Source organism: Phocoena phocoena, chromosome X, assembly GCF_963924675.1.
Source record: "Phocoena phocoena chromosome X, mPhoPho1.1, whole genome shotgun sequence".
NCBI classification, from domain to species: domain Eukaryota; kingdom Metazoa; phylum Chordata; class Mammalia; order Artiodactyla; family Phocoenidae; genus Phocoena; species Phocoena phocoena.
The window spans coordinates 65,308,765-65,321,593 of NC_089240.1; the positions used below are offsets into that span (position 1 = coordinate 65,308,765).

At 36.4% G+C, this 12,829-nt stretch overlaps 1 protein-coding gene across 2 annotated transcripts in view; it reads right to left on the bottom strand.

Annotated features, from left to right (window-relative positions):
• Window positions 1-12,829, bottom strand: part of ATRX (ATRX chromatin remodeler) — a 243,199-nt gene that overhangs the window by 115,816 nt on the left and 114,554 nt on the right. For both annotated transcript variants that reach the window (XM_065900087.1, XM_065900088.1), the window contains 3 exons: window positions 10,809-10,902; window positions 4,199-4,301; window positions 2,322-2,537 (listed from right to left, as the gene is read on the bottom strand). In XM_065900087.1, coding sequence (XP_065756159.1) covers window positions 2,322-2,537; window positions 4,199-4,301; window positions 10,809-10,902 — 413 coding nt within the window. The remainder of the gene's footprint in view (window positions 1-2,321; window positions 2,538-4,198; window positions 4,302-10,808; window positions 10,903-12,829) is intronic.

The following is a 12,829-nucleotide window of genomic DNA, read 5'->3' on the forward strand; positions in this document are numbered from 1 at the left end:
TGGGAGAAGCCACAACAGTGAGAGGCCCGTGTACCACAAAAAAAAAAAAAAAAAAAAGAAGAGGAGATAGAGCACTTCCCTACTCATTTTACATGAGAACAGTATTACTGTGATAGCAAAAACAGAAAGATATTACAAGAAAAGGAATTTACAAACCAATATGTCTCCTTAACAGTGAGGTAAAACTCCTGTTAAAACAATATAGCAAAAGAAATACAACAATATATAAAAAGAGTAATATACCATAACCAAGCAAGGCTTATTCTAGCAATGCAAGACTAATTTTCTAGATCACCAGATACATTTAAAAGCATCTGACAGCTTCCTTGGTGGCACAGTGGGTATGAATCCGCCTGTCAATGCAGGGGACACAGGCTAAGCCCTGGTCTGGGACGATCCCACATGCTGCAGAGCAACTAAGCCCATGGGCCACAATTACTGAGCCTGCGCTCTAGGGCCCGCGAGCCACAACTACTGAGCCCACGTGCCCTAGACCTCGTGCTCCAGAACAAGAGAAGCCACCGCAATGAGAAGCCCGCACACCACAACAAAGAGTAGCCCCCGCTCACTGCAACTAGAGAAAGCCTGTACGCAGCAACGAAGACCCAACGCAGCCAAAAAGAAAGAAATAAATTTATAAAAAGAAAAGCACTTGAAAAAATTAAATATCCTTTTATAATTTAAAAACAGAAATGAACAATAAATTTGAAAGAAATTAATAAAATGGTTTCTGTGTATAGACAACATGACTGAATATGTAGAAAATCTTCAGGAATCTACAAAAAAAGCTACTAGAACTCGTAAGAGAATTTGGCAAGGTCATAGAACACAAGGTCTTTAAATCACTTAAAATTTCATTTACAATGACATCAAAAAGTATAAATTACTTAGGGATAAATTTAGCAAAATATGTGCTAGGTTTGTACAATGAAAAGCATAAAACATTGCTAAGAGAAATAAAAGGAGCACTAAATAAATGGAGAAATATACTATATTTATGTAACAGTAAACAAAATACCGTTAAGATGTCACTAATCTAAATATCCAACACAATCCCAATAAAAGTTCCAGGAAGATTCTTGTTAAAAATTGACAAGAGGATACTAAACCATATGCAAATAATTGAGTAGAGCCAAAACAACTATAAAAAGGTAGAACAGGGCTTCCCTCGTGGAGCAGTGGTTAAGAATCCGCCTGCCAAGGCAGGGGACACAGGTTTGAGCCCTGGTCCGGGAAGATCCCACACGCTGCGAAGCAACTAAGCCCATGCTCCACAACTACTGAGCCTGTGCTCTAGAGCCCGTGAGCCACGACTACGGAGCCCATGTGCCACAACTACTGAAGCCCGCACGCCTAGAGCCCCTGCTCCGCAATGAGAGAAGCCACCACAACGAGAAGCCTGTGTACTGCAACGAAGAGTAACCCCCGCTCACTGCAACTAGAGAAAGCCCGCGCACAGCAATGAAGACCCAACGCAGCCATAAATAAATAAATAAATAAATGAAATTTAAAAAAAATAAATAAAAAAGTAGAACAAAGTTGTAGAAGTTACAGTATCTGATTTCAAGACTTACTATAAGGTTACAGTAATCAAGACAGTGTGGTATTAGCTTAAGGATAAACATAAACGTAAGTATCCAAATGCAACACAATATGTAGTGAGACTTTCTTAGGATCCTGATTCACACCAACTATTTTCAAAACCACTATCATGTTTGTGAGGAAAATGAAATTATTTTGAATTTTAACTGGATATTTGATGATATTATGGAATTACTGTTAAAGTTTCAGTGTAATAATGGCACTATGGTAATGTTTAAAAAGTCCTTATCTTTCAACAATATATTCTGAACTATATATAAACAAAATGATATGATTTCTGAGACTTCTCCAAAATAATCTGAAGGCAAAAGAACAGATTAAACAAAACTGGCCACGTGTTAGTAATTATTGGAGCTGGGTAATGGATACATGGAGATTTATAACACTATTCCTTCTGCCTGTACCTGTGCTTAAAATTTTTTACAAGAAAAAGTTTATTCAAAAAATTGAAATGCTTTATGGATTTAAGCAATAACCTCTTAACAGTTTTCTACTCCAAATAAAACACAATCACTCTGGTGATCAAGAATCTCAACTCTTTTCTGTACCTAATTCATATAATCTAATGAAGATTTATAAGTTGCATAAAATATTGCTAATAGGAAAAAGTAACTGTAACTAAAAATCTGTGGTTGATTACAACATCCTATTCTTGAAATACTAAAGTATATCTATGAAGGTCATATATTAAAAAAAATCATAAATAAAAATTGGTTTACCTCTCTCAATTTCTCTCGCTCACGTTCCCGCTCAGCAATACGCTTTCGTCTCTCTTCCTCTTCCTTAAGAGCATTTTGTGTTTCTGTTCTCAGTTTATCATCTTTAAGAATCTTTCGAATTTTCTTTCTGCCTTTTCCAGGAGACTTGGAATCGTCATTTTCATCTTCTTCTTCTTCTTCTTCATCTTCTTCTTTATCATCTTCTTCAGAATTACTCTATGGAATTTAAATGATCAAAGGTTAATACTATAAAGTTTTCTAATTTGTCCACTTGAAATTCCAATTAACATACCAAGAAAAGGTGGAAGAAAGCGTACTGAAAAGCTTTAGAATTACACTTTGTAATATAGAAGAGTATTAATAAAACAACCCTAAAAAGGGGGCAACGGACTGAACAGACCTTTCTCCAAAGGAGACACAGAAATGTCCAATAAGTACATAAAAAGGTATTCAACATCACTTGTCATTAGGGAAATTTAAATCAAAACCACAAATGAGATACTAACTCACACCCATTAGCATGGCTATTAAAAAAAACAGAAAATAAAAAGTGTTGGTGAGGATGTAGAAAAACTGGAAGGCTGGTGCACTGGGAAAACAGTGTGACAGTTCCTCAAAAAGTTGAACACAGAATTACCATATGATCCAGCAATTCCACTTCTCAGATTATAACCAAAAGAATTAAAAGCAGGGACTCGCCTGCATTCACAGCAGCATTATTCAAAATAGCCAAAGGTATAAACAACCCAAACATCCATCAACAGATGAATGGATAAACACAAAGTGATATATACATACAATGGAATACTATCCAGCCTTAAAAAGAAAGGAAATTCTGACATATGCCACAACGTGGATAAACCGTGAAAACATTATGTCAATGAAAGAAGCCTGACAGAAAAGGACAAATACTGTGTGATTCCATTTGTATGAAATACCTAAAACAGGTAAATTCATAGACACAGAAATTAGAATTAGATGTTATGAGGGGCTGCAGATAGGTGGGAATCGGAGTTACCGTTTAAGTGGTACAGAGTTCCCAATTATGAATGTAATTAAGGCCACTGAATTTCACGTTAGAAATGGTTAAAAGGTTCATTAAAAAAATGAACTCCCCCCAAAAGAGAATAGGATTGACAAAACATTACAGAGAACTTGTACTCTAAATAATTCTGCTTATATATTGTACAAGAAACTTAAATTGACTGACTTCACTGGTAAAAGAAATTTAATCACATATGAGTCATTATGTTTTATGTCTTCAGACAGAATACTTCACATCAAGTCCTATTATTTCCTAAGAATGGAAATAATGAATTAGAACAGCTTAAAACTTCCATTAGATTCAGTTAAGGAAAAGAAAAATATTGATAATATATCAAAGTTAATACTTCTGCATATTTATACATTCAGTAAGTCAATTCTTCCACAAAATTTAAAATGTAAATAAATGAGTAGACAGGGCGAGAGAGAGTTATGGATACATACACACTAACAAATGTAGTAAGGTAGATAGCTAGTGGGAAGCAGCCGCATGGCACAGGGATATTGGCTCGGTGCTTTGTGACAGCCTGGAGGGGTGGGATGGGGGGGTGGGAGGGAGGGAGACGCAAGAGGGAAGACATATGGGAACATATGTATATGTATAACTGATTCACTTTGTTATAAAGCAGAAACTAACACACCATTGTAAAGCAATTATACCCCAATAAAGATTGGGGTATAATTAAGATTAAAAAAAGAAAATAAATAAATAAAAATAAATGAGTAGAATTTAACTAATGAATGGAATGCAGAAGATGTAATAACATATTTACAATAGTCTACTGTACCAGTTATAATTCCAAGAGCACACAGTAAATCTCATTATTTACTACCTTGTTTTCACTGGATGAATCTTCTTGAACCTTGATGCGTCGCCTTTTCTTTTTCTGTTTATAACTTCGCTGATTTTCTTCCAACTCTGCTTTCTTTGCAGACCTAAAGAATATTTAAAATGCAAAATAAAATACTTCATGATGAATTTCCTTAAGTAAATTATGAACTATTTTAGAACTGCTTTACCTGTGTGTACATTCCTAAAAAAGATAAAGGAAAAATCAAAGAGCCAAAAAAACCTTCACTAGGTTCAAAAAGGAGAACCCTTAATTTGAAATCCAGTGATCAAAAAAATAAAGTTAAAAAAAAATCAAACAGAAATCCAATCGACATTTTAATTTATTCAAGGGGGAGGTTTAGCATATGAGTAGTAAGATGGATGGAGGGCCTTTAGAAATATAAATCGTCAATATACACATGAAAAATATTCACCATCTCTTTAAATTAAAAAAAAACAGATTACAAAACTTAGATATGATTTTATTCATACCAGCTCACACAAATTAAAACAAAAACAGTAACAACAATTTGTGGTGAGAAATGTATTTTTGCGCTTAGGAATTGGTATACAAAGTTACATTAATCAAGACAGTACGTTCCTGGCATAAAGGATAGACATGCAGATCAATGGAAGAGAAATGAGAGTCCAGAAATAAAACTTTATGTTTATGGTCAATTGATTTTCCACAAGGAGGTCAAGACAATGCAATACGGAAAACAGTCTTTTCACAAACGGTGCTCAGACAACTGGGTATCTACATGCGAAAGGATGAATCTGGACCCCTATCTTACACCATACAGAAAAATTAACTCAAAATGGATTGTAGTTCCCTTAAGATATACGTTCTAGTTAATGGACTGCTCATTGTTTTATTGTTGAAAGAATGAGGAAATGGCTATTTACATACTCTGCTGGGAGAAGAAAAAACTGACTTCTGTAAGACAGCGTGAAAATATATATGAAAAGTCCTAAAATTGCAAAACTTTAACCCAACAATGTCACTTTTTGAAATTTACTCTAGGATTTAGGTATGAGGGAAGAGACAAGATGGCAGAGTAGAAGGACTTGAGCTCACCTCCTCTCACAGAAACATCAAAATCACAGCTAACTGCTGAACAACCATCAACAAGAAAAACTGGAAACTACCAAAAAAGATGTTCTACATCCAAAGACGCCACAATTGAGACAGGAGGAGGGGTGCTTTCACCACACAATCAAATCCCATACTGGCTGGGAGGGCGACCGGCAAACAGGAAAATAATTATATCACAGATGTTCTCTGACAGGAGTGAGACTTGTGAGCTCCACATCAAGCTCACCAGCCTGGGGATCTGACATCAGTAAGAGAAGACCCCAAAGCATCTGGCTTTGAAGGCCAGCGGGGCATGAGAGCAGGAGCTCCACAAGACTGGGGGAAACAGAGACTTCACTCTTGGAGGGCGCACACAAGGTTTCATGTGCACTGGGCCACAGGGCAAAGCAGTGACTCCATAGGAGACTGGATCAGATGAACCTGTGGGTCTTGGAAGGTCGCCTGGGGAGGTGGAGGTCAGCTATGGCTCACTGTGGGGGGCAAGGACAGTGGTGGTGGAGGCCCCAAGGAATATTCATCAGCAAGAGCTCTCCCAGAGGTCACCATTTTGGCAACAAGACCTGGCCCCACCCAACAGCCTGCAGGCTCCAGGGCTAGCATGCCTCAGGCCAAACAAACAACAGAGTGGGAACACAGCCCCACCCATCAGCAGATAGGCTGCCTAAAGTCCCCCTGAGCCCACAGCCGACTCTAAACACACCCCCTTGACATGGCCCTGCCCATCAGAGGGACAAGACCCAGCTCCACCCACCAGTGGGCAGGCACCAGTCCCTTCCAACAGGAAGCCTGCACAAGTCCCTGGATCAACCTCATCCACCAAAGGGCAGACACCAGAAGCAAGACAAACTATAATCCTGCAGTCTGCGGAACAGAGAACACTAACACAGACAGACAAAATGAGATGGCAGAGAAACATTTTCCAGACGAAGGAACAAGATAAAACCCCAGAAGAACAACTAAGTGAAGTGGAGATAGGCAATCTGCCTGAAAAAGAATTCAGTTAATGATAGTAAGGATGATCCAAGATCTCAGAAAAAGAATGGAGGCACAGATTGAGAAGATACAAGAAATAAGTTTAACAAAAAGCTAGGAGATTTAAAGAATGAGCAAACAGAGATGAACAACACAATAACTGAAATGAAAAATACACTAGAAGTAATCAATAGCAGAATAAGGACTTCCCTGGTGGCACAGTGGTTAAGAATCCACCTGCCAATGCAGGGGACATGGGTTCAAGCCCTGGTCTGGGAAGATCCCACATGCCGCGGAGCAACTAAGCCCATGCGCCACAACTACAGAGCCTGCACTCTAGAGCCCGTGAGCCACAGCTACTAAGCCCACACGTTGCAACTACTGAAGCCCACACACCTAGAGCCCATGCTCCGCAATGAGAGAAGCCACTGGAATGAGAAGGCCAAGCACCGCAACAAAGAGTAGCCCCCATTCACTGCAACTAGAGAAAGCCTGCGTGCAGCAACAGAGACCCAACACAGCCAAAAATAAATAAATAAATATATATATATTTTAAAAAATAGCAGAATAAATAAGGCAGAAGAATGAATGAGTAAGCTGGAAGACAGATTCCTGTAAATCACTGCTACAGAACAAAATGAAGAAAAAAGAATGAAAAGAAAGGAGGACAGTCTCAGAGACCTCAGGGAAAACATTAAATGCACCAACTTTCAAATTATAGGGGGCCCAGAAGGAGAAGAGAGAGAAAGGCCCTGAGAAAATATCTGAAGAGATAAGAGCTGAAAATTCCCCTAACGTGGGAAAGGAAACACTCAAGTCCAGGAAGTGCAGAGTCCAACACAGGATAAACCCAAGGAGGAACATGCCGAGACACATACTAATCAAACTGACAAAAATTAAAGACAAAGAGAAAATATTAAAGGCAACAAGGGAAAAGCAACAAAAAACATACAACGGAATCCCCATAATGTTATCAGCTGATTTTTCAGCAGTAACGCTGCAGGCCAGAAGGGAGTGGCATGATATATTTAAAGTAATGAAAGGGTAAAACCTACAACCAAGAATCCTTTACCCAGCAAGGCTCTCATTCACATTCAACAGAGAAATCAAAAGCTTTACAGACAAGCAAAAGCTAAGAGAATTCAATACAACAAAACCCACCTTTATAGCAAATGCTAAAGGAACTTCTCTAGGCAGAAAAGGCCACAACTAGAAACAAGAAAATTATGAATGGAAGAGCTCACTGGTAAAGGCAAACATACAGTGAAGGTAGGAAGTCAACCACACACAAATATGATGTCAAAATCAGCAATCGTGAGAAGAGTACAAATGCAGGATATTGGAAATGCTCTGGAAATTAAGAGACCAGCAACTTAAAACAATCTTGTATATATATGGACTGCTATATCAAAACCTCATGGTAACTGCAAACCAAAAATCTACAATAGATACACACACAAAAAAGAAAAAGCAATCCAAACACAACACTAAAGAGTGTCATCAAATCACAAGAGACACTGATAAAAGAAATCAAAAATGACAAAAACAGATGGAAAGATATACCATGTTCCTGGATTGGAAGAATGAATATTGTCAAAATGATTGTACTACCCTAGGCAATCTACAGGTTCAAGTCAATCCCTATCAAATTACCAATGTCATTTTTCACAGAACTAGAACAAAAAATTTTTAAAACTTATATGGAGACACAAAAGACCCTGAATAGCCAAAGCAATCCTGAGAAAGAAAAACAAAGCTGGAGGAATCAGGCTCCCTGACTTCAGACTATACTACAAAGCTAGAGTAATCAAAACAGTATGGTACTGGCACACAAACAGAAATATTGATCATTTGAACAGTATAGAAAGCCCAGAAATAAACCCATGCACCTATGGTCAATTAATCTACAACAAAGGAGGCAAAAATATACAATGGAGAAAAGACAATGTCTTCAATAAGTGGTGCTGGGAAAACTGGACAGTTACATGTAAAAGAATGAAATTACAACATTCTATAACACTGTACACAAAAATAAACTCAAAATGGATTAAAGACCTAAATGTAAGATCAGATACTATAAAACAGAGAAAAACATAGGCAGAACACTCTTCGACATAACTTGCAGCAATATCTTTTCAGATCCACCTCCTAGAATAATGAAAATAAAACCAAAATAAACAAATGGGATCTAATTAAACCTAAAAGCTTTAGCATAGTGAAGGAAACCACAAACAAAAGGAGAAGATAACCCACAGAATGAGAGAAAATATTTGCAAACAATGCGACTGACAAGGAATTAAACTCCAAAATATACAAATAGCTCATGCAGCTCAATAAAAATAACAAAAAATCCCAATCAAAAATATGGGCAGAAGATCTAAATAGACATTTTTCCAAAGAATACATACAGATGTCCAGAAAGCACATGAAAAGATGCTCATCATCACTAATTATTAGAGAAATGCAAATCAAAACTACAATGAGGTACCACCTCACACCATTCAGGATGGCCATCATTAAAAAGTCCACAAATAATAAATGCTGGAGAGGGTGTGCAGAAAAGGGAACCCTCTTACACTGGTGGTGGGAATGTAAATTGATGCAGCCGCTATGGAAAACAGTATGGAGTGTCCTCAAAAAACTAAAATTAGAGTTACCATATGATCTAGCAATTCCATTCCTGGGCATATACCCAGACAAAACTATAATTCGAAAAGATACATGCACCCCTATGTTCCTAGCAGCACTATTTACCATAGCCAAGACATGGAAACAACCTAAAATGTCCGTCTACAGATGAATGGATAAAGATGTGGTGTGTGTGTGTGTGTACATACACACACACACACACACACACACACATATACACACAATGGAATATTACTCAGTCATCAAAAAAGTGAAACAATGCCATTTGCAGCAACTTGGATGGACCTAGAGATTACCATACTAAGTGAAGTAAGTCACAAAGAGAAAGACAAATACCATATGATATCCCTTATATGTGGAATCTAGAATAGGACACAAATGAACATATCTATGAAACAGAAACAGACTCACAGACGTAGAGAACAGACTTGTGGCTGCCAAGGGGGAGTGAGGGGGTGAAGGAGGGAAGGACTTGGGAGTTTGTGATTAGCAGACACAAACTATTATATATAGGATGGATAAACAACAAGGTCCTACTTGAACTATACTCAAGTTCCACAGGGAACTATATTCAATATCCTGTGATAAACCATAATGGAAAATAATACAAAAAAGAATATAAATATGTATAACTGAATCACTTTGCTATATAGCAGAAATTAATACAACATTGTAAATCAACTATACATCAATAAAATACTTTTTTAAAAAGGAATAAAGTACTGTAACAAGCTACAGCCCTGGATAAACACTGAAAACATTATGCTAACTGAGAAAATCCATTCATAAAAAAGACACATATTTACGAATCTATTCATATGAAATGTTCAGAATAAGTAAATCCATACATAAATAGATTAGTTTTTGCCAGGGGATGAGAAGCAGGAAGAACGGGAAATGACGGCTAAGGGGTACAGGATTTCTTTCTGGGATGATGGAAATGTTCTGAAATTAGATAGTGGTAGTAGATGCACAACTTTGTGAATATTCTAAAAATCCCTGTATTCTACTCTTTAAAATAGTGAATTTTGTGCTATATGAATTCCATCTCAGTGCTTTAAAATTCTCATTGTATCCTATTGTTATTTTATATTTCCCTGAAGTACAGTACGTTACTATACTCCAGGCACAACCTGGTATTAATCTAAAACAACCTCAAATATTTTAAAATTTACAAGTGCAAACAGCTATGTAGATATACATATACACACTCACACAAACACAAATTGATAAGTTGATAGAAGTATCATATTATTCTGGAGGAAATAAAAAATTTCTTAGAATGGTTATTATCTAAAATACTATGCTAAGAAGGAAGCAAAATTTTAAATAACTTGTAATCTAGATCAGTAGCTATGTGTATTGAGAGAACAAACAAATCTTAATTACTATAATACTAGTAGTACTACAAACAGCAATAATTAGCATTCATGGAGCACTTACTAATTACCAAATAGGCACTATTATAAGTCCTTTACATGCACCATCTCATTTAATGCCTACAATAATCAATAAGGTAAATAATAATGTAATCCCCCATTTTACAGATGAGGAAACTGAAGCACAGAGTATTCATACAAACAGGAAGTAGTAAAGCCAGGAGTTAGAGTGCAGTAGTTTGTCTACAGAGCCTCTTACCTACTACAACTTCTCACCACAACAACGAAAAATTACAGTTAAGCGTGTTTTTGCACACTGAAAGTCCACCTAATTTAGAACATACAATTCAAGTATATATAGCATGTTTATACATACTATTTTTAAATTAATAATTAGTTTCAAATCAAAATGTTAAATATTTTACTTTATTAGTAACAGCAAACTTTCTACAAATAATTTGAAGCATGGTTATTCAGATTAATTCCTAAAATTTTAGATAATACTATATATTTACCGTGTTCTTGGCCGTTGTTCATCTTCAGATTCACTAACTTCTTCACTAACTCCTGATTCCTGAAAATCAGAATCTTCAGAATCTTCACTGCTCACTTGAATAAAAATATATATTAAAAGTTATTAAATACTTCCCAATAGAAATGCAATTTGTCAATAACTTCACATTAAAACTTAAGAGTATTATGAGAATAATATCTGTAGTACATATTATGTCATATAGATTAGACCAGTTAATGACACAAATGGTATTTATAAAAAAATCAAGTGAAATCCAACTATGGTTATAAAATTATGATTCTACATTAAAATATAAGTATTAATTATATACGAATTGACAAAATGAGAAATTGCCTGTCAATAAAAGAATTCTGGTTATTTAAAACAAGCAAAGTAGGCTGGCCAAGGTGGAATAAGGGCGATTACAGACCCTCTGCCATTTATGACAACTGAAAACTATAGACAGAATACATAAAATAACAACCTAAGAACTGAAAAGGAAACAAGAGCAGGCAGACTAGGGACTGAAATCAAAACCTGAATAATGATCCCCATAAAATTGTGGAGGGATGTGAATGTTATGTGTTTTATTTTTTCCTCCTTTCTTTCCTGGTTTTGACAGGAAGGCCGGCTGAATTCCAAAACTATGCAGAGGGTGCTGACAGCAAAACTCTGGGAGGACTGCATTTCTAGCCACAGCACTGGGAAAAGGAGCAGAGCCCTGCATATCACAAGAATATAAGGTGAATTCCCAATTTTATTTTTTCTCTCCAAAATTTTATTTTTCTGTACCAAAACTGCCACTAAGACACAGGCATCTGAAACCCCAGGAGAATACCCATATCTTTCTGGCCAGAGGAAGCCAGGCAGGGAAAATATAAGATGAGCCTGGACTATCTTGTGGTGCCAGAAAGTAAAGCAGTGCTCAAAAAATGATGGGGATATATTCAAAGGACACAGGATCCAACTTGAGAAGCTCCCAATAAGCAAAGCTGGAACAATGTGAGCAACAAAATGAACAACCAGATTATAACTCATAGAATAAGTATCTATCTATAAGTCCATATTAATATAAGCAATGCAATAAATAAATAAACAGGGGGAAACAACTCTTCCTAGAAGTAATGAAAGAAACTGAAAATCACCACTTACACATACATCACAGTAAAAACTGCTCAGGCAGTTGGATGCTAAAATTAGTGGGCATAAGTATGATGAGAAACAGGATATTTGCATTGTCTCAAAGTATCTCCCCACAAGATATTAAATATGAACAGAAAAATAGTTTTTCTTTTTACAGTGGAAAAATCCAGCAGACACCAACTTAAGCAACTTAAATCAGGTTAGCATTACCAGTAATAAGACATATTGTCATCATACACCCTTGGTATGATACACTGAGAAAGATTCAATATCACTTTTGTAGTACTGTTGTCAAAATGCCTAATAACCTAAATCTAACCATAAGACACTAGACAAAAATATATAGATGGACAGTCTAGAAAATAATTGATAATAGACTTCAAAAGCGTCAAGGTCATGAAAGAAAAGACAAAGGAACTGTCAGATTGGAATAGATTAAGGAGACAAGTGAATGCAATGTGGGATCCTAGAATGGATTCCAAAGTGGTAAAAGAACATCAGTGGGAAAAATAATGATACCCAAATAAAATCTATAGTTTACATCAGAGGTCAGAGGTCTGACGGTAAGTATTTTCAACTTTGTAGACTATATGGTCTCTGCTGCAACCACTCATCTCTACACAACTTTGCCACTGTAAACACATGAAAGCAGTAACTGAATAAGTATAACAGTGCCCCAATAAACCTTTACTTATAAAAAAAGGCAGAAGGTCAGATTTAGCCTACAGGTGTAGTCTGTCAAACCCTGGTTGAACTAATAGTATTGCATCAATGTTAATTTCCTGGTTTTGATTGTTGTGCTGTAATAAGTATAAGGTATTAAATTAGGGAAGCTGGGTGAAGGGTATATAGGAACTCCACACTATTTTTCTGACATTT